The following is a 26,527-nucleotide window of genomic DNA, read 5'->3' on the forward strand; positions in this document are numbered from 1 at the left end:
ATTGCTGCATGAATGACCCACACAAACGAAAGGGGAAACTAAATAACTTGCTGACTACACACAATGACTTAACCAGCAAAGATAAGGAACGACAGAGAACTTCACAGTACTGAGAGTCCTTCCCCAATACAATCCCTCAAAGAGGTCCCTATGAGTATATGCTGCCTCCTTCCCTCCTATATCTTCGCCATCAACAAGGCCCTAGAAACACTTCCTTCCCCCACCAAATTACCCAAATGAGACTGTCCCCCTCAGCTCCACCTGGATCCATCCAAGGTCTCCCCCACCAAAAAACAAAAACCCTTTCCCTTTGAAGGGCAGGCAGGGAGAGAGCTGAGCAACTTCAGAGATCAGCCTCCTGCCTGAGACTGGCCTCTAGTGGCAATTGCAGCTGCCTCTTCCTTGCTTTGCAGATCAGCTCAATCATTGATTGGTGGGGAGAAAAGTGTTCAGCTCTGCTGCAATATGCAGCAGCCTCAGATTTTCTTTCTCCCCCCGCTCTGCTTCTTCATTTTCTCTTCTGCCCTCCCCCTTCCTTTCCTTTCAGGTGAGGCTGAAAGTTTGGTGGGAAATAAAACATGGGAGTGTTCCCCTTCCCCCCCTAAAATTGCAAACATGACAATACACAGGTGCTGCCAAAAGCACAAAGAAAACTTTCTGAAAAACAGAGACAAGTACTGTTTTCTTTCCTATTCTCTTTCAGTTATAATAACCACAAGTGTTCCTATAACAATGGAAGTGATTTTTAAGTTGGTGGTATCAACCACTCATTGGAGAATCTTATGAAAAAATGAACAGATTTTGTGGATAGCACATCACAGTGTTCTGCTTGTGCTAATCAATGGGGGGGGGGGGGAAGGATCATTTTATTAGGGACCCCAAAGTATCTTCCCTTTATGAACAAGCCGTCTACTTGGTACAATCTGGCCCATTCTAAAGGGCGACATAGTTCTTCAAAAATATTTTTTTCCTGAGTATCAGGATTAAGTCATCTCCAGCTGGACTGCTTTAGCAGTACCTATAGGGTACCTACCTCTACACTGCAGCTGGGAGCTGCTTCTCAGTGCAGACAGACAGACATGCAGGAGCTCTGCTCAAGCTAGCATGCTAAAAAATAGTAGTGCAGTCAGGATAGAAGAGGTGGCATCTTGGGTGAATCGCCTGGGTAATCCCACCCAGACTCCCTAGATACATACTCAGCTATCCCAACCCATCGCCTCTGCCATCCTGGTTAAACTGCTATTTTTAGCACCATAGCTCAAATAGAGCTAGTGTGTGTCTATCTACCTGCGCTGGGAAGCACACTCCCAGCTGCAGTGTAGACATACCCATAGTGATGGTATGCACTATGAGAGGCAAGGAAATTACCCAACTTTCCTTTCAAATTGCTGGCAGGAATTTTGTCCCGGGTTTACTAAGAGTCCCCTCCAATACATCACTGGACTGACCAGATGCTTAAAAGAAAAATTCAGTGCATAATATTAACGTCTCAAAAAGTATGGATGCACTCATCTTCAAGTCAACACAGTGATGTTCAGTTTCTGTATAATGTGTGGAACTGAACCTGTAAACACTTATTACCAAGTGTAGTGCTTACCACCCTCATCTTCATTGACTTGATTAGAACCGCAAAGGAGTCAGTTTTTGAGATCCTAATTTTAATCACAGCATTCTGCAAGAAGTCAATTCATGGATTTGTTTTTAAAGCAAAAATATCAGTCAGTTTAGCTGTTAAGGAATTTTGTTAATGTTTAATGGTTGCGGTTTGGAATTTTTATATATAGAATTAAAAAATGGAACTAACAGGAAGTGTGCCGATTATCACTCTGCCATCTTACTTTGTGTGATATATCCATTCCCCCGCTCTTCATCTGTCTTCGTCTTTATAGACTGTGAGCTCTTCAGGGCAAGAATAGTATCTTCCTCAGTGTAAGATAATACTGACACTGTTAGGAAGATAATAGTGACCCTATCCACACACTGAAACTCACTCCACATGAGGGAAGTATATTGGTTTCATATGCACAGATAGCACAGCAGTTTTCATACGTTGCATATGTGAACTATTATATACAAATGAGCCGTTTTCCTATTAATTAATATATTCAGACTACATGTGATTCCATATAAGTCCAATATATAAAATATGAGCTATTTGCAATTAAGTGAAATATATTGTTGTTCCATGTGGGCCTATGAAAAGTGTTTGGCAGCAACCTCCATCTGAGACTGAATGGAAGCACTGCTTCTGGGGAAATTATGCTGCCAGGCAAAAGGGAAGCAAGGCCTTGTGGATGCCCTGTGATCTGAAAAAGCTCTTCACAAATATGGGGTCATCTGAAAGAATGAAAGGCTGGATCTGCTGCCCACACCACACAGAAGAAATGCCTCCTTCCCCACATTCTTATGTTTCAAGATAATGGAGTGGCTGATATGGGACTTTATTAATTAAGAATTAAAGGAAGTTAATATAATTAATGCCAATCAACAAGGGTTTATGGAAAATAGAGTCCGTCAAACTAACTTGATTTTTTCTGATGTGATTACAAGTTTGGTTGATAAAGGTAATAGAGTGGATGTAATATATTTCGATTTCTGTAAGGCATGTGACTAGGGTGACCAGATGTCCTGATTTTATAGAGAGAGTGCTGATTTTTTGGTCTTTTTCTTATATAGGCTCCTATTATTCCCCACCCCCTGTCCCAATTTTTCACATTTGCTGTCTGGTCACCCTACTTGTGACTTGGTACCATATGAATATTTGTTTAAAAACTAGGAAGATATAAAATTACCATGCCACACATTAAATGGATTAAAAGCTGGCAAACTGATAGGTCTCCAAGTGTAATAGTAAAAGGCAAATCATCACAGAACATGTGTGTTTTTAGTGGAGTCCCCCAGGGATCAGTTCATGGTCCTATATTATTTAACATTTTATTAATGACCTGGAAGAAAATATTAAATCATCACTGATAAAGTTTGCAGATGATACAAAAACTGGGGGACTGGTAAATAATGAAGATGATGGGTCACTGATACAGAGGGATCTGGATCAGTTCATAAGCAGGGTGAAAGCAAACACTGTGTATTTTAATATGGATAAATGTAAATGTATACATCTAGGAATAAAGAATGTAGACCATAGTTACATGATGAGAGACTCTATCCTGGGAATTTGTGACTTTGAAAAAGATTTTGGGATCGTGGTGGATAATCAGTTAAACATGAGCTCCCTATGAGACACTGTGGCCAAAAGAGATAATGTGATTCTTGAATGCACAAACAGGGGGATCTTGAATAGGAGTAGAGAAATTATTTTACTTCTATATTTGGCACCCATGAGACTTCTAGTGGAACAGTGTGTTCAGTTTTGGAGTACACAATTCAAGAAGGATGTTAATAAATTAGAGAGGGTTCAGAAAAGAGCACGACAATAATTAAAAGATTAGAAAACGTGCCTTATAGTGATAGACTTGAGATGCTCAATCTATTTAGTTAGCACAGAGAAGGTTGAGGTGTTTTGATTACAGCCTATAAGTACCTACCTGGGGAATAAATATTTAATAATGGGGTCTTCAATCTAGGAGAGAAAGGTATAATGTGATCCAATGACTGGAAGTTGAAGTTAGACAAATTCAGAATGGAAATAAAATGTAAATTTCTAACAGTGAGAGTAATTAACCATTGGAACAACACACTAACGGTCATGGCGGATTCTCCATCACTGATCATTTTTAAATCAAGATTGGATGTTTTTCTGAAAAACTTGTTCTAGGAATTATTTTGTGGAAGTTCTACGGCCTGTGTCATACAGGAGGTCAGATTCGTTGATCACAATGATCCCTTCTGGCCTTGAAATCTATGAAGATGAAGGAAACTTTTCAAGATAAGCGTTGAGTTTCCACAAGATTTTTAGTTTTCCACTCATTAAGTATAAGGAAAGGATTCAGCCCTAGTATGTATTTTTAAATAGCAGGGTCTAATTTCAAGACATTTGAAACATTTTAAGAGACTGTAAATCATTTCTGAAATCTATATTAAATTATTGACATTATGCAATACAGAAACTTTTGAAAAAATAGTATATTTTACATAATAATTAGCTCAGTGATTTTATTATGCTTAGAAGGCACTGGTTATAAACCATGCAGAAAGCATTAGGACCAAATAGGCAAAATAATGGATTTGAACATATGGTATATGCTGATGTTAACATGTATGCATTACTCCCATTAATGCCAGTATGAATTATTTGTGCACATTGAGAAAATATTTTTGTTATGCTGAATATTATTTTCACCATAACAAAAATATTTTCTCCAGAAATTATATAACTCTTTATTGTCAATAACATGCAACTCTTGCTCCAAACTTTAATATTGTGGAATTCTTAAAAAAATAAATCTCATCTTTTCACATGATAACATCAAGCAAAGAATATAAGGAAATGTTTATCTCATTCCATTGAACTTCCTCTTCTTTGAAGGGCACTTATCTAATGAGTGGTGCTCTCTCTCGGAGTCCAGATCAAAAAGCTCAACTACATAATGCATTAGATTAAGTTGCTACCTGGTTTTATTCTAAACTTCTTTAAATAACTTAGTATACATGGAGACTTGTAATGACAACTGAAGAATTTGTCTAAAACTGACAACTGATTATACCCAGTGAATTAAGATGGATCTTGGCAATGTCAACCAGATGGGTTTAGAATTGAGAGCTATGTTTGGAACTTTAACATAATATAAGCATAGGAAATCATCATGAAAGTTCTTAAGTACACAATTCATGCCTGTAAGCCAGCAGTCACAAATTGTATCTACTCAGCATTAAATAATAAAATGGTAAATATCAGTTATGGAGCTATAGTCTGGTCTGCTAATTAAATTAATACATTATAAGAGAAAAAGCAGATGAATAAACACTATGCTAGTGTATTACTACTATGCAGAACTGTCAGTATTCTGCCATCAGCCGTATGACTCTAATTTGATTCACTGTTTGGTTATTAGAATATAATGTATATTAATAAAAATAATTAAATGCCATGCAGTTTTGAATTGCTCTTTCATTATGTTCCTCTTTCAGTAAGCAAGTATATAAAATCAAACTCCTTTGACCCATGTTTGTGAATTATTCTTATTGGACTATTTAGTAAGTATATAATACAATGTACTGCAGATTTTATTAAATCTATCTATCTATCTATATATATATAAATTAAAATGTAAATTCACATGATAAATTATACATCTTATATGTTCTGAAACAATATTTAGCATTAATATAGCTCTTTTCATCCACAGAACTCAAAGCGTGATTTTTTACATGTATATTTTTTTTATGTTTTCTAAACTTTTTATTAAGGCAAAGTTTCAATAACATTTTTTTTAAAGTAGATTTAATGCAATAATAAGATTGTGGTAACAAGCACTTAAAAAATAACAACATTAAGAAGTTGAAGTGCAGGTCTCCACTAAAAAGTGCCTTTTGAAAAATGGCACTGTGAAGTTCCACATTAATGTGTGCCTCATTGCTTTCCATGTTATATCAGCTCTGCAAAATCATCCTGGATTCTGACAGTCATGATAAATTCTTTCCATATCACACATCATCACAAGTGATAGAGGTTATGCTGACCAAGGCACAGATACACCCGTGCAGACCTACTGTATTAAAATTATATCATCAGATGATCCCATTCAAATTTAAGGATTTTCCCAAACATTAACTCAGCCTTATATCACATCTCACATAGCGGTATTTTATGGTATACTGTAAAACAATAATATATTAATATCTGTTTTATTTACCAAGGAAAGTAGGCCCAATCCTATTCCTCCCTAAATCATTAGCAAAATTCACACTGATTGCAATAGGACTGGATCCCTGTGATAGGCTCCAGGGAGGTCCCACATGTCTAGAGAGAAGAGACTTCACAAAAGGCTCAGGTTTAAACTCCAAACCTCTCTCTGGAGTTTATAAATATAGATGGAGTTACAACTGCTTAAAACTGGAGTAATAAAGTAGTCAATCAAGTGGCCAAACTGCAAGGGAAGATGACAGTTAGAAAACCCTCTGCTGCCTATGAATAGAGCCCTACCAAATTCATGGTCCATTTTGGTCAATTTCACAGTCAGAGGATTTTAAAAATTGTTAATTTCATAATTTCAGCTATTTAAATCTGAAATTTCACAGTGTTGTAACTGTAGGGGTCCTGACCCAAAAAGGATTTTTGCGGGGCTCACAAGGTTACTGTGTGTGTGTCGGGGGGGTTGGGGTATTGCTACCATGACTTCTGCACAGCTGCTGGCGGCAGTTCTGTCTTCAGAGCTGGGCAGCTGAAGAGTGATGGCTGCTGGCCACAAGCCCAGTTCTGAAGGCAGAGCCACTGACAGCAACAGCACTGTAAAGTAAAGAGGGCATGGTATGGTATTGCCACCCTTACCTCTGCACTGCTGCCTGGAGAGCTGGGCCCTCAGTCAGCAGACGCCACTCTCTGGCTGCCCAGCTCTGAAAGCAGCAGCGCAGAAGTAAGGGTGGCATGGTATCGTAGATCCACCCTTAATTCTGCACTGCTGCTGGCTGGGCACTGCCTTCAGAACTGGGCGCCTGGCCACCAGCTGCTGCCCTCTGGCTGCCCAGCTCTGAAGGCAGCGCAGAAGTAAGGGTGGCAATACTGCGACCCCCCTAAAATAACCTTGTGACCCCCTTGCAACTCCCTTTTGGGTCAGGACCCCCAATTTGAGAACCGCTGGTCTCCCCCATGAAATCTATATAGTATAAGGTAAAAGCACACAAAAGACCAGATTTCATGGTCCGTGATGTGTTTTTCATGGCCATGTATTTGGTAGGGCCCTACCTATGAGGTATCCTTAATTTATGTATAATAAAACACCTAAACCAAGAAAACTTACTTGTTTTGTTTTTTTAATGTGGAGGATTTATTTTTGGAGAAATCCTGGTTCATATTTTAGGGATAAACATTTATTTTAAAAAAATGTATGTACAAAATTGCTTTTCTTAAAGATAGAAGCACCAGTTAAGGGTCGAACAAAGATTCACAAGTCTAGAAAAATTATAAACCAAGAAATTAAAAGGCAACAATGTAAAAAATAAATAAGGTGGCTGTTAAAAGTAATTATCAAAACCTAAAGAACAAACGACACCGACAACTATGCAAATGAAGAAAAAGTAAAAACAGTATCTTATCCATCACAAATACTTGCTTCCTTAATTAGGAATTTGTGCTACAAGATACTGTCATCACAGCATTAGTGGCTCTGACAGCCACTAATTTGTCTACTCCTATATCCCATCCTAGTCTTTGACACCTTTCTATCTCTGGGCTAGGACAACTGAGTCTTCTACCCACTATTAGGTCCTTTATCCATAAAGCTAGGTAACCCATTTCTGTCCAAAGTGAATTCAAGCTCTACATAGGCTTTACAAGCTAGGAATCTCAATCAAAAGATGCACTCCAAACATGTGTCTCCAATACCCATGAGAGTCTGTACAGCAACCCAAATATCCCACAGCAATAGCCAGAACTTCCCTTACAATCTTTTTTAATTTTACCCAATAATTGATATTTGTGGTCAGTCATACCAAAAATGCATCCTTTCCATTAAGGCAAGACCTTATCACTTACTTAATGCAATCGACTAGAGCAAACAAAATTATACAGTCAAGACAGATGAACATTTGAAATTGTATTGGCACTAAGCCTCTGATTCAACTGCAGCTGAATCAGCAGCTAACAACTATCTATATGAAAGAAAGCTATAATAAAATAGCAAAGTAAATAAAAACTGCTTATGACTGCATTTGGTTCCCTATTTGTTCACTAAATAATAGTATCATCAATAATGAACCATGCACATTTCCACTTTTTAATATAGACCAGAGGTGAAAACTCCCATTGACTACACTGGGGCTATGATTGCACCCAGATATTTATAATCAACCTACATATTATTTGATATCCCTTTTTCAGTTTGACATATGCAGAATTATACCATATGTATACATGTGTATGCGTTGTATGGTGTATTTAGAGCAACAATATTAAATAATTTCTTTGTCAGATGGACTTACCTTTTTTATAACTATATGGACATCTGCCCTGTACAGCAAGAAAACTAAGGAAAGCTGAAAGTTAGAAATGGCCTGTTTATTTTATTTTTAATTTTACAATATATTTCATGTTCTTTGAATTTCCTGTGCATAATGATCACTACATAATTACCAGACTGGCCAAGTCATAACGAGGTCATTCTTCTCTAGCAAGCCACCAATTTCAAAGAGAGTATCACAGCCTTAATGCATTATAATTACACATATTTTCCTTTATTATGGGAAGGAAGTTAAATTTAAATTATAGGCCTCTGCAACCTTTTTAGTTTCTTAAGCTTAAGATAGAGATAGTGTTATATGCTGATATTTTTGTGTCAATTCAACTTAGTAAGCTTTACAACAGCTATATAAAATTGACCTTCCCTTTCCCTTTCATTTGACACTCTAACAGGAAATCCAACATGGAGCTTTTTTCAGGATTCTTGCTGAAAGATGTGACCGCATCCTAGTTTTAGCATAACCCAGTGGACAAATTTGCTTTGTGCCACAGATGAACCCTTTTCACATCAGAATAAGGCAGAATATTATGGAAATTTAAAACACAGATAATGAATGGAGACAGATTCATATTAAAATATTTCAGAAGCTCTCAACTTAAGTTAAACTGTGCTGATTCTGTATTAGCATCTAACACTACAAGGCAAATGGAAGTTATAACAAAACACTTTTTCAAGAATTCTACCTGTGTGTTTTGCTGACTTCCCGTTAAACATTACCTTCATAATCCAAGGATATTTTAGAGGGAACCTAACTCACACACATTTCTTAAGAGGTCCTGAGTTTCAGACGGTTTAAATATGAGTACAGTACATATAGAGCAGGGGGAAAAAATGGAAATTGCAATTCATCTAGTATCAAGAGGAGTAAATGTACTTACTTCATTTCTAATATTTCTTCAAGCTGTTTTCTCCGCTCTATTCTGAGGTTAGCCAGATGTGCTTCTTTCTCAGCCAGAGACTGCTGTGTTGAGGCAAGACGGGCTTTGGTAGCATCCAATTCTTGTCTGGTCTTTTCCAGTGCATTCATCAGTTCTTCTAACTAAAAAGCATAGATTGTTTAAGTTCCATATTCTTCATAGCAAATAATATTTTGTAAACACAGAAAAATCATAGTAGGGCTGAATATAAGTGGAAGCATCGTTCAAATCCATTCCTACTTTTTACTGGTTAAAAAAAATCAGTTCTTAAACACCAGGAAATGATCGAGTTTCCAAGAATCCATCTAGTCACCAATAACATTTATACAAACCATTGAACTAACGTACATTACCAAGAGCCCTTCAACTTGTGCCATTGCCATAAATACTTCCTACACCATTTAGTCTATGGAACTCATTATGGACCTGTGGTAGTAACTCTATAGTTCAGGCTCTAATAGCACTTCCATTATAAACTGATCTTGACACCACACACAACTTTCACGAAAAACAGCTCCTTTCAGACTTACATTTTATATGACAACTGGTGAGAACCTCTGATGAGTGTATGGTCAGAGCATGTGGAATAGGGGAAGAGATAAGATTCTTACATTTGAACATCTATTTTTTAATTCATGGAATATATTCTCAACCTCAGCTCCGTCTTAGCAATTTTTGAGGAGATTTACCAATAAATATGAAATGCATTCATGGGGAATTGCTTACTGCAGGGATTAAAAAAAACATTAAAAAACTCTAAAAACTTTAAAAAATAGCAATTTAGAAAAAAGTGTAGGCTGTGTTATAAAAGTGACATAATATTAATTAAAGAATAAAACTCAACCTCTGCAGAAAGGAAAATATATATTACACTTGCCTGGCAGCAGCAGGACTGTCTTGTGGGTGGATCATTACATTTACAGCACTGTTAAGTCTATATGACAGAGTAGAAGGTCACTACATGGTCACTGCTAAAAAGCACATTAACTCCAGCATGGCTTCCCCTTACCCTTGGCACAGAAACTCAGCAAATGAGATAAGACTGGAGACTGCAGGTCAATCAGATTTGATGTCATCCACAGGTTCCAATTTTGCATGTGTGTGAACAGAGAATCAGGCTTCCAGTACATACAGGCTAATGCAATGGTCCTAACTTGGGGTTTTCTCTTTGAATATTTTGTCAGAGTAAAACCATTTTGTATTTGTTATATGCACCTCCTATAAACACATGAGGAATAAAATACTTGAAAAGTAAGATTGGTCACTACAGATATTTTGTTGCTCTTTTCTTTCTTTCTCCCTACTTGTAATCTGCTAAAAATATAGTAGCCACTGTAGTAATCGCCACATCACTAACTACAGACTGTGGTATACTTTGGGGTATAATGTGAAGTTTTATACTTTTTAAAGAGTTTTATGTGAACAATAGGTGGTAGAGTATTTCCCCAAGATCCTATGATTATATTTTTAGAGAAATTGTGACATGCTTCCTGTTTTGTTTTCTTACCCACCCACTCCCCTCTCCAAAAAATTAAAATTATATAAATTAACCAACAGCGGAGGAAAATATTAGATGCATTACATCAGACTAGCCAAAAAGTGATAGGGGAGGGAGCCAACTGGAATATATCCAATCTGACTGCTTTTTTTTTCTGTGCTACCATGTTGTTGATACTATGGAAGTCAAGCAAAAATGTCTGCTTTTGCTGGTGTACAGAAGAAGTCTGACAGAATTCAGCTATGGTCATATAATCAGCCTGTCTACAGAGAAAATAAGATGTTTTCCCCAAGTTCATTTTTAATTACTGCTTGTCTCTATGTTGTTATCTAAATCCTACTACCATGCAATCAGCACATATAAATCACATACTTTTTTTTTTTTCAAGTTGAGCAAATATTATGTTGCTTGTCTCCCACATAACAGCTTTGTGAAGCAGAATGAACACTATTGTATGAATCAAACAATAGTAATCAGACTCAAACATTATTTGAAAACTTATATATTACTTAACCCCTTTACCATAAGTAGTGTGCAGCCATTCTCTATTGACATTCCATTGAGGTTGATGGGATATTAGAATGTGCCCGGTACATTCAATACATAAAAAGGCATATTCTACTAGGACATACCTAGAATTGTCCGGCTATACCGAAAGGACAGTTGATATGGATTTAATCAGGCTGCAACTTTATTATTAGATGTCTGGGACTACCTGGCAGATAAAAGTGTACAGTGTAGGCAACTCCATGTTCATTCAATCCACACTGCTACCCTTCCTCTGGCAAGACCGGACAATGTCCCTCCTGCTTAAGGTGCAGTGCGGCCATTAGCAACAGCAATAAATTGGTTAATACCTTTCAATATCTTTCCACCCTGCCCCTCAAAAAGTAAAACTGGTGAAATACAGGTATAAATGAAACAACAAAGAGAAATGATGTGAATCCTGCGACCAGTTCTGTGTAGGCGCAGAGTTACACTGATGCAGAGTCACTTGCATGGTGAGGACTTCACATTTCTTCGAAAATAGCTATTACTGCCTTTCCACAGTGACTATTTCCTAGAAAAGTTATACTTGGGAAAATACATATTGAAAAAGAGAGATCTGCACTGTGACCTATAGAAAAAAAGAAAAAAGGAACAAAAGGAAAACTAAGGATGAACACAAGCACGGGGGGGGGGGGTTACTTGCAATAATTTATAATATTTTTGATCATATAATGTCAATATGTTACCATAAAAGTACAAATAGGGTTTAATTTTCTACATATTCATATACAAAGGCACATACCTTGTCCCAAAAGAAGTCCAACTATATATAAAACTTAACTTAATATTTTTCTTGTTTTAATAGGATTATTCCCAAATCTCATCCTTAAATTTCTCCAAGCCCTGAATGCAGTTTTAGCTACTCAATTCACATTAATAATAAGTGCCATGTAATTAAGTCCCCAATCTATTACTTAAAGTCAGTTGCATCTGTTAATAGTAACATCTGTAAAGATGCAGCCCTACAAACTGATTCAAATGCATGGTCCCTTATTTCACAACAGTGACATCTATGTCGATGGCACTCTGGAGGTGTGGGCCTGTATGCAGTACAAGACCCTAAACTGGAATAACATCACATCTAAAGTTTTAAAATTTACTTTTTCCTTCTCCTGAAGCATTAGCCAGATTTGTCCTACTGTGTGTTGATAGACACCACAGCTCACATCAAGTTTCCCATCAATCAAATCATTTGAGAATATTTTTAAAGCATGTAAAGTGATCATTATCTTCCAACTATTAATGTGCTGATTTACTTTTTACTTTATTTTAGAGAATAAAAAAGTCAAGTATATTTGTAAAAATATCTACACATAGAAGTGATGAGATTTTAAAGGTAGAGAGAAATTTTTTTAAAAGGTGAATAAAAAAACGGTTTAAGACCACAAATCATTAGCATGTGTAGACTCAAAAGCTATACATGCATTTACATTTTAACACAATATTTGCAAATCAGTTCCTCCTTCACTTTTCTGCCAAAACTTAAGTTCAGTGTTCTATGTTTCCCTACCTACTTGTCTCACAAATACCTAAAGCAGCACCAGGATTTGATTGGCAGGCAGGCTGGTATCATAGAAATGTAGGACTGGAAGGGACCTCCAGAGGTCTTCTAGTCCAGTCCTCTGCACTCAAGGCAGAACTAAGTATTATCTAAACCATCCCTGGCAGGTGTTTGTCTAACCTGCTCTTAAAAATCTCCAATGACGTAGATTCCACAACCTCCCTAGGCAATTTATTTCAGTGTTTAACTACCCTGATAGTTAGGAATTTTTTTCCTAATGTTCAACCTAAATCTCCCTTGCTGCAATTTGATCCCATTGTTTCTTGTCCTATCCTCATAGGCTAAGGAGAACAATTTTTCTCCCTCCTCCTTGTAACAGCCATTTATGAATTTGAAAATTGTTATCACGTCCTCCCTCTGTCTTCTCTTCTCCTCTCCAGACTAAACAAACCCATTTTTTCCCCATCTTCCCTCAAAGGTCATGTTTTCTAGATCTTTAATCATTTTGGTTGCTCTTCTCTGGACTTTCTGCAATTTGTCCACATCTTTCCTGAAATGTGGCACCCAGAACTGGACACATTACTCCCGCTGAGGCCTAAACAGCTAAAAGTAGAGTGGAAGAATTACTTCTCATGCCTTGCTTACAACATTTCTGCTAATAAATCGCAGAATGATGTTTGCTTTTTTTGCAACAGTGTTACACTGTTGACTCGTATTTAGTTTATGATCCACTATGACCACCAGATCCTTTTCTGCAGTACCCCTTCTTAGGCAATCATTTCCCATTTTGTATGTGTGCAACTGATTGTTCCTTCCTAAGTGGAGTACTTTGCATTTGTCCTTATTGAATTTCATCCTATTTACTTCAGACCATATCTCCAGTTTGTCCAGATCATTTTGAATTTTAATCCTATCCTCCAAAGCACTTGCAACCCCACCCAGCTTGGTATCATTCACAAACGTGATAAATGTACACTTTGTGCCATTATTTAAATCACTGATGAAGATATTGAACAGAATAGGACCCAGAACTGATCCCTGCAGAACCCCACTTGATAAGCCCTTCCAGCTTGACTGTGAACCACTGATAACTACTCTCTGGGAATGTTTTTTCAACCAGTTATGCACCCACCTTATAATAGCTCCATCTAGGCTGTATTTCCCTAATTTGTTTATGAGAAGGTCATGCGAGACAGTATCAAAAGCCTTACTAAAGTGTAGCAGGAAGTGACTTTCAAATACCTTCTTAGAAAATGTATATGTGTGTGATTGCTAATGTCACAATCAAGATCACTGCCCCTACATATACATTAAATATACACACTCACATTATATTATAATGTAAAGTATCAGACAACCTTAACTATAGGCAATGTTGCCAGCTACACCTGTAATTCATTTACAGTTCTAGAAAGGGAGAAAGATCAACCATAAGCCCATACCCTAACAACAGAACCTATTCACATCCCTGACGGGTTAAAATGATAAAAGATTATGATATGGGAGAGAACTAATCTATCACCATTTAACCCTAGTATTAGGGCTGCACAAAATCCCTGGCATTTGGTTTTAAGCTGAATATCAGCTTTCTGAATTTTGTCAAATATCCCTTTCTTTTGCTGTTCCAATCCCTGCTGAGAGGAAGAAAGGGAGCATTGGGGATTTTTTTTTTCTTCCCTCTCCCCAGAAAAGTGACAACAGATTGCTGTACTCTAGTCCCCATGGAGGAGCAGTGAGACCAGCACTAATACTATCCTTTCCCTCACTGGAGTTCTTCAATTTCTCCATTGTCCATGGAAGGTTGCTGAGGGATCAGCTTATTGTTGGTCAAATAGCGGCTTCATGCATTTTTCACACACCTCTACAAAGTATAAGAGAAAGTTTGCACCGAAGGACATATTCAACAACTTCCTAACTTTATTAATCCGGCCTTTAGAGTGGATCCACTTTCCTTCCATAGTGAAGTGTCTATTCTCCTGTCAGTCCATGAATGTACATTGATAGGATATTCTATATACAAAAATCACAAGAAGAATTTCTCTCAAAGTCACTATTGCTCATCAGTAATCTAATCCAAAATTCAAGCAGTATTGTAAAGTATTTTAATTATCTGCCGACGGCAAGTAATGATAATCTTATTCTTCTAATTACCCTTATTATGGGATTTTTCTACCTTTATCTCTATTCTACCTCACATCTCTTCATCATTACTGCCTTACAGTGACACCTATTGGAAAAGGTTGAACTTGTAACATCCAGAAGCTCCCTCATGGCTGTTGGCTAGATGTTGTAATTACTAAGTAAAGGTTTATTTAATCTCAACCGTTGGAAGAATTTATTTTGGGGATCTCATTGAATTTTGGGCTGTCTTTTAAGATGAAAACCTGAACATCCCGAATCCATTACTAGCGCCTTTTTTAAATTTCTGGAAGCCTAATTTCACCAGTTTCCTTATTATAATAATATAATAAATGAGCTATTAAAAACAGTGCATTTTTTCAACCCAGAAAGCTTAACCAAATGTCAGCATTTTGAGGATCTCACTTTGACTAAATATGTTTATTCTCAATGTCTGAACTGAAGTTCATCATTTCTGGAGGGCAGAAAAACAACAAGCCAAGCTACTGTGCACGTAACTCTCATTCTTAGTTTTCAATATGTTTTAAACAATCCTCTCTCCCTCCAAGTCCAATTAACACAGTTTCACACCAAGATACGAAAAGAAAGAGAAGTGAATGTGCAAAAAATATACATCTGAGTAACCAGATTCTGTTAAACTAAACAGGGTTAGAGTTCAAATGAATGACAGTTTGTTAAAAATGCCCTTGGGCATTCTTAATTCCAGATTGGATTCGGCTCAACGCAACTCACGCTAACATAATACAGCTCCAGTGAGTGGGAAAAAGGAGGGAGGAAAAGGGGAATCACATGTTTTTACAGTTCAAGTAGGACATATTTCTGCGAGATGATGAAGAACTGGCAATCTTCCAACTATCAGGACTAATATTATTAGTAATATTATCTTAAAAGGTTTGGCAATTAATTTTAACAACAATAGTGATAAATACATGAGTTTTGGATTTCCCTTACTGATTTTTTTCACATACCAGTATGCACAGTGATCATACTAATTTAAAATGTAATATTTTGTTAGCATATTTAGACCATTTATGAATTTTACATACTAAAATACATGTTGCGATATCGCACTACTGCTTATGTACAATTATCTTAGTTACCACTGTTATCTAAATACAACAATATTAGAATTAGCGAGAAAAGGTTATCAAGAAAGCTACAAAAATAACAGATCTTTTATTGTATTTGTTCAACTGAGAATCAACTGGTTTAGAAGTTGTTTCAGTTTTCTTGGAAAGTTATTTTTCTTCACATCAACTGGGAGCAGTTCTCATTCTTTTGAGTTCAAACTATACTCTGTGTAGACATCAATAATCTGCAGTTCTGTGAATATGGAATTGATAGGAGCTAGACAGCCCCTTCCAGTAAAAATGTGGGACTGGCCAAAGGGAAAGATTCCATAAGATTGTTGTCATTTAGCAACTACCAAATTGTTCTATCTTTGGGTTGGGAAGGCAAAGTTTGTCCCCCTGCGGAGCCAGGCCCACACCAAATCACACAGATGCGGGAGCAGTGGGAGGCCAGGGCTTTTCACACACAGAGGCCTCTCATAGTGCAGCCCTGATGGGAATTCCCCCTGTCCACAGCTGTCCCCACAGTCTCACTTAAATGGGGGGTTCCCTACCCCAGGGAGCAGATGCGGGCAAGATAATACAGACCCAGCCATAAATTCTACAGGACCTATGAGGGAACACTGTGTTACCATTCAACTTTTTCCCACCCAACAGAGGACTGCATGCCTTTTGTCCACAGCCCATCTGGGTCCCTCCACCTTCCTCTTGAAAGGCTCCCAAACCAAGAAGAATCATTCCCAAGGTTTTGGGAAGGTGCTGGTGGATATGGTGCTGTGGAAGTGGCTGACCCTGCCCGTTTCTGCATGGAGGGGTGTGATCCACATACAAACAGTCCCCCTGACATCTGGAAATGGGGAAAAGAGAAGTGGATGATCAGGCTCTAGAAATGTAATATATAGGCATTGGAATAAACTATGTGAATGATTTAACAAAAAATTAAAAATAAGCTACTTAGATTCCAGGAAGGTAGTTAATGTTCATTTTGGGTCATTTGATAATGGTATAACCAATGTAAGGGACTAGGAAATTACACCCAAGAAATATCAACCAGCAGGGTATTGTACACATTTTTAGTAAACATATACTGCAGGGGTCAGCAACCTGCGGCACGCGTGCCAAAGATGGCACGTGAGCCGATTTTTGATGGCACGCTGCTGCCTGCCAGGGTCCTGTCCCCACTCAGCCCCCCTGGCCACCGATTTCTCCTGCGGGGGCAGGAGGCAGAAGCTTGGTCATGCCGGCAGCCAAGCTCCCTCCTTCCCCGCTTCTTCCCCCAGCGTGGTGCTTTCCTGCGTCTCCCACTCCCTCTCCCTGCCGCCGATAGCTGATCGCCCTTGCGAGGGGGAGGGGGAGCTGAGCCGAGCCAAGCCGCAGTGTGCTCGCTCCTCCGGGGAGGAAGCAGAGAAGAGGTGGGGATGAGGCCCTGGGGGAAGAGGTGGGGATGGGGCCCTGGGGGAAGAGGTGGGGATGGGGCATATCCCCTCTAGCCCCCTGCCGTGAGCACCCCCAGGAGCCGAGCACCCCAGCCCTCTGCCCTGACCCCTGAACCCCCCCACACCCAGTCCTCTGCCCTGACCCCTGCATCCCCACACACACACCCAGCCCTCTGCCCTGACCCCTGCACCCCCTCCACACACCCAGCCCTCTGCCCTGACCCCTGAACACTCCCCCACACACCCAGCCTTCTGCCCTGACCCCTGCACCCCCACACACACCCAGCCTTCTGCCCTGACCCCTGCACCCCCACACACACCCAGCCTTCTGCCCTGACCCCTGTACCCCTCCACACACACCCACCCTTCTGCCCTGAACCCTGCACCCCTCAACACACCCAGCCCCCTGCCCTGACCCCTGCACCCCCTCACACACCTCCAGCCCCCGTTCTGAATCCTGCAGCCCCCACACATACCCAGTCCCTCCCACCCCATGCCCTAATTCTTGCACCTCCCCACATCCCCACCCCCAACCTGAGCACCAAACGGGAGTTCCTGCACCCCCCCATTCCCACCTGCACCCCTGGTCTGGGGTCCCTGCCCTGATCCCTGCACCCCCGCACACACACCCAGCCCTCTGCCCTTACCCCTGAACCCCCCCACACACACCCAGCCCTCTGCCCTGACCCCTGAACCCCCCCCCACACACAGCCCTCTGCTCTGAACCCTGAACCCCCCCCACACACCCAGCTCTCTGCCCTGACCCCTGAACCCCCCCCCACACACACAGACCTCTGCCCTGACCTCTGAACCCCCCCACACACCCAGCCTTCTGCCCTGACCCCTGCACCCCCACACACACCCAGCCTTCTGCCCTGACCCCTGCACCCCCACACACACCCAGCCTTCTGCCCTGACCCCTGCACCTCCTCCACACACCCAGCCCTCTGCCCTGACCCTTGTACCCCCTCACACACCTCCAGCCCCCATTCTGACTCCTGCACCCCACACACATACCCAACCCCCCCATACCCCATGCCCTGACTCTTGCACCCCCCCACATCCCCATCCCCACCCTGAGCACCAAACGGGAGCTCCTGCATCCACCCCCCACATTCCCACCTGCACCCCCGGTCTGGGGTTCCGGCTGCCGGCCCCTTGCCAGCCGGGGTTCCGCAGGCCCCGCTCAGCCCACTGCTGAACTAGGTGAACGGAACACCAGGCCGGCAGCAGGCTGAGTGGGCCGGCGGGATAAGATCAGCATTTTAATTTAATTTTAAATTAAGCTTCTTAAACATTTTAAAAACCTTGTTTACTTTACATACAACAATAGTTTAGTTATATAATATAGACTTATAGAGAGAGACTTTCTAAAAAACGTTAAAATGTATTACCGGCACGCGAAACCTTAAGTTAAAGTGAATAAGTGAAGACTCGGCACACCACTTCTGAAAGGTTGCCGACCCCTGATATACTGTATAATTTAAATCTACTTTAATGTAAATTAGCAACAGCATTTAAAATGCCACCCCAATTTGGTTGATTATCTTTTCAATAAGAAGGCAGTAATAATTGTCAAAGGGATGTCATACCGCTGACAGCAAGTGCTGAAAAGAAGGTCCATTATTTCAACCTTATAATTATTGCTTCATCATGAGTAAAGTAGGCTTTTTAAAAAGGTGTTTTACTGCTTATGACATGTACTAGACTGACATCTCAAGTAGCTGAAGCCTATTTAACAACAAAAGAGAAGCAAGTCAGGTACCAGCACAAGTTTCCCCACATGACCCTGCCAGGACCATTACTAAGGATGAGAGGTAGTTCAGTCTCCCTGATATTCATGTATTGGTCTCTCAGTTGAGTTTATCAACAAAGATGCCAGCTACTGCCAGTTGGGCCTTTATGATGGGGATGCCTGTCATCCCTATGTAAAAGTCCTGTCGAATTTAATTAAAAAGTATGACTTTCTTTTAGGTATTTTAACAATTTGAAAGAAAATGATAGCCCTCCTAAAGAATCACATAGGATGATTAACAAAACAGAGATGATATAATTCTCTATTAAACTCTATAATAGACTAATTTCCATAGAACCCTTATTCATTTAATATGTATTAAATTCTAGAGACTTGTCCATAAAGGTTCTGGAAACTGGACTGAGTTCACTTCATGTAGGCAACAGATCATTCATCAGATGAGAGTTTTATTTTTAACCCCATTAATTAATTAAAAAAACAGAAACACAATACTGTGCTTCTTGGATACATTATCCACTGTTACACTGAATGGGATGATTTTGCCTAGAAATTATACCAATTTTCAGTGATGTATTATGTCCAAATATCCAGACTTATTTAATAGTTTTGGAAATAGTGGAGTGAATTGGTAAAACAAAACAAAAAAACAAAAAAAAATCACTCTAAACAGGCTCATTATTTAGGAGAAAATATTGGGTACAATGTATCATCTAAATGGAACTTAAAGCTTGTATCCATCTATTCTCCCCCTCAGAATTAAATACTGTATAGTGTTCTTTAGCTCCCAAAACACATTCTGCATAGGTGCAGAAATCACTCCCACCCAAGTCACACAACTCAGAGGTTTCCCCAACTGCTGTCTCAGGACTGGAGTATTTTACACAGACCCCGCCTCCCATCTTGTGCGAGACATCTGGTCTATGGATCCATATAGTGGCAGATCCACCAGTTCAAACATCTCACCACTCTCAAGTATCAACTGTGCAGAAGGGTACAATGAGCCATTGTGGAGCTGGACTTTGTGATGCAAACTCCCAAAATTTTGCTCTTCCTGCAAAATTGAAATGCAGGGGAAGATTGACAGAATCCTCTGCATGCAGAGTAGATTTGCTCCTAAACAGAAATTACTACAACAGCAGTGGATTATAGCTATGAAGTTTGGTAGCCTAGACGAGGCCCTGATTCTGATCTCTCTGGCACCAGTAAAAACAAACAAACAGGGGGGAGGGATAGCTCAGTGGTTTGAGCATTGGCCTGCTAAACCCAGGGTTGTAAGTTCAATCCTTGAGGGGGCCACTTAGGGATCTGGGGCAAAATCAGTACTTGGTCCTGCTAGTGAAGGCAGGGGGCTGGACTCGATGACCTTTCAAGGTCCCTTCCAGTTCTAGGAGATGGGATATCTCCATTAATTTAATTTAACAGTATCGAATTCAGTAAAGTTACATTAGTATAAAACTTAATTTTAACATAGTTTTAAATATCAGAATCAAGCCCCAAATATTTCTTTATGGTTACAGCCTACCAGTTGAAGGCTGCTCACATTGATGTTACTGATTTATTTAGGCTGGAGGAATATAAGCAATGTTTCACTTTGAATAACACTGCTCTACAGCCAAAATGCGTCTGAAATAAATGTAGTCAAAATTTACTAATTCTGGGTCACTGAGAATGAAAATGATGCTTAAAATTGTTGATTGGCTCTAGTATTCAAGATATGCTATTGGGTCAGTATATACGACCCTTGACTTGGGAATGGCGGAGGATACGTGAGTTATAAAGGGAAGGGATCTCAATTTAAACCAGAAATTACTAAAATACATCTTTGACTGGATCTATGAATAAATCTATGACTGGGTTTGGACAGTACTTGCTTTTTAGGCAAAACAATGAATGATGCAATCTGAAGCTGGTATTGCGTCATACATGATATGAATTGCATCATGTTATTCCTAGAAGTCATGGATGATGCAATCATAACGAAGCTTACATCACTCTGCTGAACAAATTGCCCTATATCAGCTCTAGAAATCATACAGTGTCGTGCTCTCTTATTTGTCAGTGTTTGATTTTGCAAAGGGACACATTTCTGTTTCGCCAAAGTGAGCAGAGATGCCTCGTACTTGTGTGAACAGTGCAGATAACTTCTGCTATGTTTGTGGTGAAGTGACTTTTGCATCACAAAAGCGCAGTATAACCACTATGGTTAAGAAAGCCTATCACCTTTATTTTGGCTGCAAAATTGGAGATCAGGACAAGAGGTGGGCCCCACACATATGCTGCAACACTTGTGCAACAAATCTTCACCAGTGGTTGAACAGGAAAAGGAAATCTAGGCCTTTTGCAGTGCCAATGATTTGGAGAGAGCCAACAGATCATACCAGCAATTGTTACTTCTGCATGGTGCCTCAGGTTGGGAAAGGTGTGTCAAAGAAGAAAAAGTGGACTGTGCATTATCCAAACATTCCATCAGCTATACGCCCAGTACCCCACGGAGAAGGACTGCCGGTTCCTGATGCTCCAGAATCATTCTCACTTGAGTCAGACGAGGAAGAGGATGAAACTTCTGGTCCTGAACCATCAATGTCACAGGACCCACATTTTCTCCCATCCTCCTCCTCTGAACCACACCTCATAACACAAGGTGAACTGAATGACCTTGTCAGGGATTTGGAACTACCCAAGAGTAAGGCAGAGCTGTTGGGCTCCAGACTACAGCAGTGGAATCTCCTGGCAGGTGATGTTAGGGTTTCCATGTTCCGTGACCGTCAAAAGGATCTTGTCCCATTCTTCTTCATGGAAGGTGATCTTGTAGCCTGCAACAACATCGATGGTGTGATGGCAGCCCTCAACATCGTTCATGATCCAGATGAGTGGAGACTGTTCATTGATTCATCGAAGTCTTAAAGCTGTTTTACTGCATAATGGCAATGTTTTGCCATCAATTCCAGTTGGTCATGCAGTCCATATGAAGGAAACCTATGACAACATGAAACAACTTTTGAAGTGCATAAACTATGACCAACATCAGTGGCAGCTTTGTGGCTGTTTTGAAGGTTGTTGCTCTCTTGCTTGTTCTGCAGACTGGATACACAAAGTACTGCTGTTTTCTCTGCAAATGGGATAGTCGTGCAAGAGATTCCCACTACATCAAGAAAGATTGGCCACTCCGACAGTCATTGGAGCCTGGGAGGAAAAGTGTTCAGCATCCACCACTTGTTGAATCAAGGAAGATTTTGTTACCACCCTTACACATCAAGCTGGGTCTGATGAAGAACTTTGTCAAGGCCATTGACAAAACACAAGCAGCTTTCAAGTACCTCCGTGGAAAATTTCCAAGGTTAAGTGAAGCTAAGATAAAGGAAGGTGTCTTTGTTGGTCCTCAGATTCGTGAACTTCTTCGAGATGATGCATTTGACCATGCACTGCGTGGCAAGGAAAATACGGCATGGAAAGCCTTCCAGTTAGTGGCAATAAATTTTCTCGGAAACAACAAGGCAGACAACTACAGGTTGTTGGTGGAAAACCTCCTCAAGGCATACAAAAGCCTTGGTTGCAACATGTCACTAAAGATACAAAAATCGCTCATCTAGATTTTTTTCGACCGAACTGCGGAGCAGTGAGCGACGAGCACGGTGAGCGATTTCACCAGGACATTGCAACAATGGAGAAACGCTATCAGGGCAAATGGAGCCCATCAATGCTTGCAGACTATTGCTGGACAGTGACAAGAGATGCTCCATTTAATGAATACAAGAGACAAGCCAAGAAGCGCCGAGTAGACACTGAATAGGACTAAACTATGTACAGAATAGTTTTTTGCCTTTTGTTTCATAATAAATTTTATTTATATAACCCTTTTGCTAATTTTTAAAGTGTTACATAAACAGGACAGGTGAAATATTATCATGTAAAGCAACCATAAACACATGAAAAGACCTAGGTTTACAATTTATGATTAAAACTCTACTATCTACACAATATACATAGACATAAAATGTAAAAACTTAAATATCTTAGAAACAGTAGCCAATCAGTTGTTTTAATTGTCATATTTGAATTCAGCACATCAAAATACATAATAAATAGCACATTTTATCTCTGAAGCAGACGACTTCTCAAAAATTGTAGACCAGTGTAATTTGGAGAAGAATCTTTTTGTTGCTGCTGAAGAATACATGGCAAATTAAGATGTATTCTCATTATGCACTTCTGAGTTCAGATTCCTTTTGTTACTTTAAACGTGAAACTGTTAAAAGCCCAGCATAAATAAGTATAACAGAAACATACTTTTATCTGTTTCAAGTCATTCTGATTATACACTGTATTTTTTAAAACATAATTAGCTATAGAGTCAGAATATTGTTTTCTAGATAAAAAAGAAACCTGATCTGAAAATATAATCATGTAATGTTAAAGACTGAGATAAAACCTGCCCTCGTTGTACCCATGCAACTCTATTCCCTGCACTGGGTTGCCAAGGTGTAACTGAGGACAGAGTTTTGCCGGGAATGCCTGCACTTTTACATTTAAGAGGTATATACATTTACCTCCTGAGGCAGTATGTTTAGTGGCTAGAGAACAGGATTAGAAGTCAAGAGATCTGTATTGTATTTCCATCCCTGCTATTAAGGGCTTGCTACAAGGGAAAATTTAATTGAATAACTATAACACTGCAATTATAACACGATAGTTATAACAATATAATTTCTCATGTGGATACTCTAGTGATTGGACATCTAACATAGTGAATGCCAGTGAAAATGAAATAGGAACAGAGGCTAAAATAGGGAAAAACATGTTAAAAATTACCTAGACAAGTTAGATGTCTTCAAGTCACCAGGGCCTGATCAAATACATCCTAGAATACTCAAGGAGCTGACTGAGAAGATATCTGCACCATTAGCAATTCACTTTGAAAAGTCATGGAAGACAGGAGAGATTCCAGAAGACTGGAAAAGGGCAAATATAGTGCCAATATATAAAAAAGGAAACTGAGGACAACCCGGGGAATTACAGACCAGTCATCTTAATTTCAGTACCCAGAAAGATAACGGAGCAAATAATTAACCAATCAATTTGCAACCGCCTAGAAGATAGTAAGGTGATAAGTAAACAGTCAGCATGAATTCGTCAAGAACAAATCGTGTCAACCCAACCTAATAGATTTCTTTGACAGGGTAACAAGCCTTGTGGATGGGGGGAAGCAGTAGATGTGGTATATCTTGACTTTAGAAAGGCTTTTGATACTATCTTGAATGACCTTCTCATACATAAAAACTAGGGAAACACAACCTAGATGGATCTACTAAAAGGTGGGTGCATAACTGATTGGAAAACCATTCCAGAGAATAGTTATCAGTGGTTCACAGTCAAGCTGGAAGGGCATATCAAGTGGGGACCCGCAGAGATGAGTTCTGGGTCCGGTTCTGTTCAATACCTTCATTGATAATTTAGAAAATGGCATAGAAACTACACTTATAAAGTTTGCGGATTATACCAATTTGGGAGGGGCTGGCAAGTGCTTTGGAGGATAGGATTAAAATTCAAAATGATCTGGACAAAGCGGAGAAATGGTCTGCAGTAAATAAGATAAAATTCAATAAGGACAAATGCAAAGTACTCCACTTAGGAGGGAACAATCAGTTGCACACATACAAAATGGGAAATGATTGCCTAAGAAGGGGTACTGCAGAAAAGGATCTGGCGGTCATAGTGGATCATAAACTAAATACGAGTCAACAGTATAACACTGTTGCAAAAAAAGCAAACATCATTCTGCGATTTATTAGCAGAAATGTTGTAAGCAAGGCACGAGAAGTAATTCTTCCACTCTACTTTTAGCTGTTCAGACCTCAACGGGAGTAATGTGTCCAGTTCTGGGTGCCACATTTCAGGAAAGATGTGGACAAATTGCAGAAAGTCCAGAGAAGAGCAACCAAAATGATTAAAGATCTAGAAAACCTTTGAGGGAAGATGGGAAAAAATGGGTTTGTTTAGTCTGGAGAGGAGAAGAGAAGACTGAGGGAGGACATGATAATTTTCAAGTACATTTCATGTTACAAGGAGGAGGGAGAAAAATTGTTTTCCTTAACCTATGAGGATAAGAGGAAGAGGATGAGGATGAGGATAAGAAGCAATGGTCTTAAATTGCAGCAATGATGGTTTAGGTGAACGTTAGGAAAAGCTTCCTAACTGTCAGGGTAGTCGTGCACTGGAATAAATTGCCTAGGGAGGTTGTGGAATCTCTGTTATTGGAGACTTTTAAGAGCAGATTACACAAACACCTGCCAAGGGTGGTCTAGGTAATATTTTGTCCTGCCATGAGTGCAGAGGACTGGACTAGATGACCTCTTGAGGACCCTTCCAGTCCTACGTTTCTATAATTCTATGATTCCTATACACGAGTGTCTTTTTCTTTTTGAGTTTATATCACTTTGAAAATGATATAAGCCAAGGCACTCTTATTCTGGAATAAAAGTCTTCACATGGGGACAATTGTACCACCATAGATACGTTCATAATTTTCACGATGTCAACAACTTACTGTAGGCCCAACCCAACACCCAACAAAGTCAATATGATCTGTCCACTCACTGTAATGGATGCAGATCAGCACCTTTGACAGGCTGTGGGTATCTCAAATTGATCACCAAAAATCAGTGGACACTTTGGAAAACTGATCTTAACATCGTTATGCCTCAATTTTAAATTGACAAAATAGGTATTAACACTGTCCTTGCTCACATTTTTAAAGTGCATTAATATTCTCTAATACTACTATAGGCACTATCGCCCCAATTTAAGGATATGCTTAAATGCTGTCCTGGTAACGATGCTTTCCTGAATTGGGGCTCATGTATTTGCAACATATTATATTTACATAAAAGCATTTGCCTATAATTTCACTTCTCCTTTTTAAAAAAGTATGTTATATGAATTGTTTGAATTAATTTGAAAAGTAATTCTTTCCTTAATCAATCTTACTGCATTTCCTCTCATTTGAACATGTTCACGATAGCTGTAATGAGGTAGGAAAAAGATAATGGACCATATCCTGCTCTAAGTTACACTAGTTTGACATCATGTAACTCCAATTATACAAGCAGTATTAAATCTGATTTACACTGGTATAAGTGAGAGCAGAATTAGACCTGATATATGTATGCTCACAAATCATACAGTCTAGCCTAATATTTCCAAAATTATTTAAAATATATATTATAGTAACTATATCTGCTATCAAATTTATGTATATTATAGATGTATATGTATAGATACAGTATCCTGTAGGGTAACTGAATGTATCTAGATGAGAACTCTTTTAGACTGAAAACAATTAGGCTGTGTGATTTTTGTGTTGAGTCTCTTTGATAAACCGTGCAAGTAGAGCAGAGCAACTCTTTAGCTGGTGTTAAAGTACAGCGCTGTCAGTCTGGCCTCTCTGGTTAATGTCAATAGCACTGCATATAAAAGGTGACTAAAGTGTGTACAAATGTTGATCTTTGGAGAAGGCATGCCTAGAATCA

The 26,527-nt window shown here is 39.4% G+C and overlaps 1 protein-coding gene across 1 annotated transcript in view; it reads right to left on the reverse strand.

Moving 5' to 3' along the window:
* ERC2 (ELKS/RAB6-interacting/CAST family member 2) overlaps window positions 1-26,527 on the reverse strand; it is a 645,944-nt gene that overhangs the window by 151,951 nt on the left and 467,466 nt on the right. Inside the window, exon 13 of the mRNA XM_065408253.1 lies at window positions 9,014-9,174. Within this exon, the coding sequence (XP_065264325.1) occupies window positions 9,014-9,174 (161 nt within the window). The remainder of the gene's footprint in view (window positions 1-9,013; window positions 9,175-26,527) is intronic.

Source organism: Emys orbicularis, chromosome 7 (genome assembly GCF_028017835.1).
Source record: "Emys orbicularis isolate rEmyOrb1 chromosome 7, rEmyOrb1.hap1, whole genome shotgun sequence".
NCBI classification, from domain to species: Eukaryota; Metazoa; Chordata; order Testudines; family Emydidae; genus Emys; species Emys orbicularis.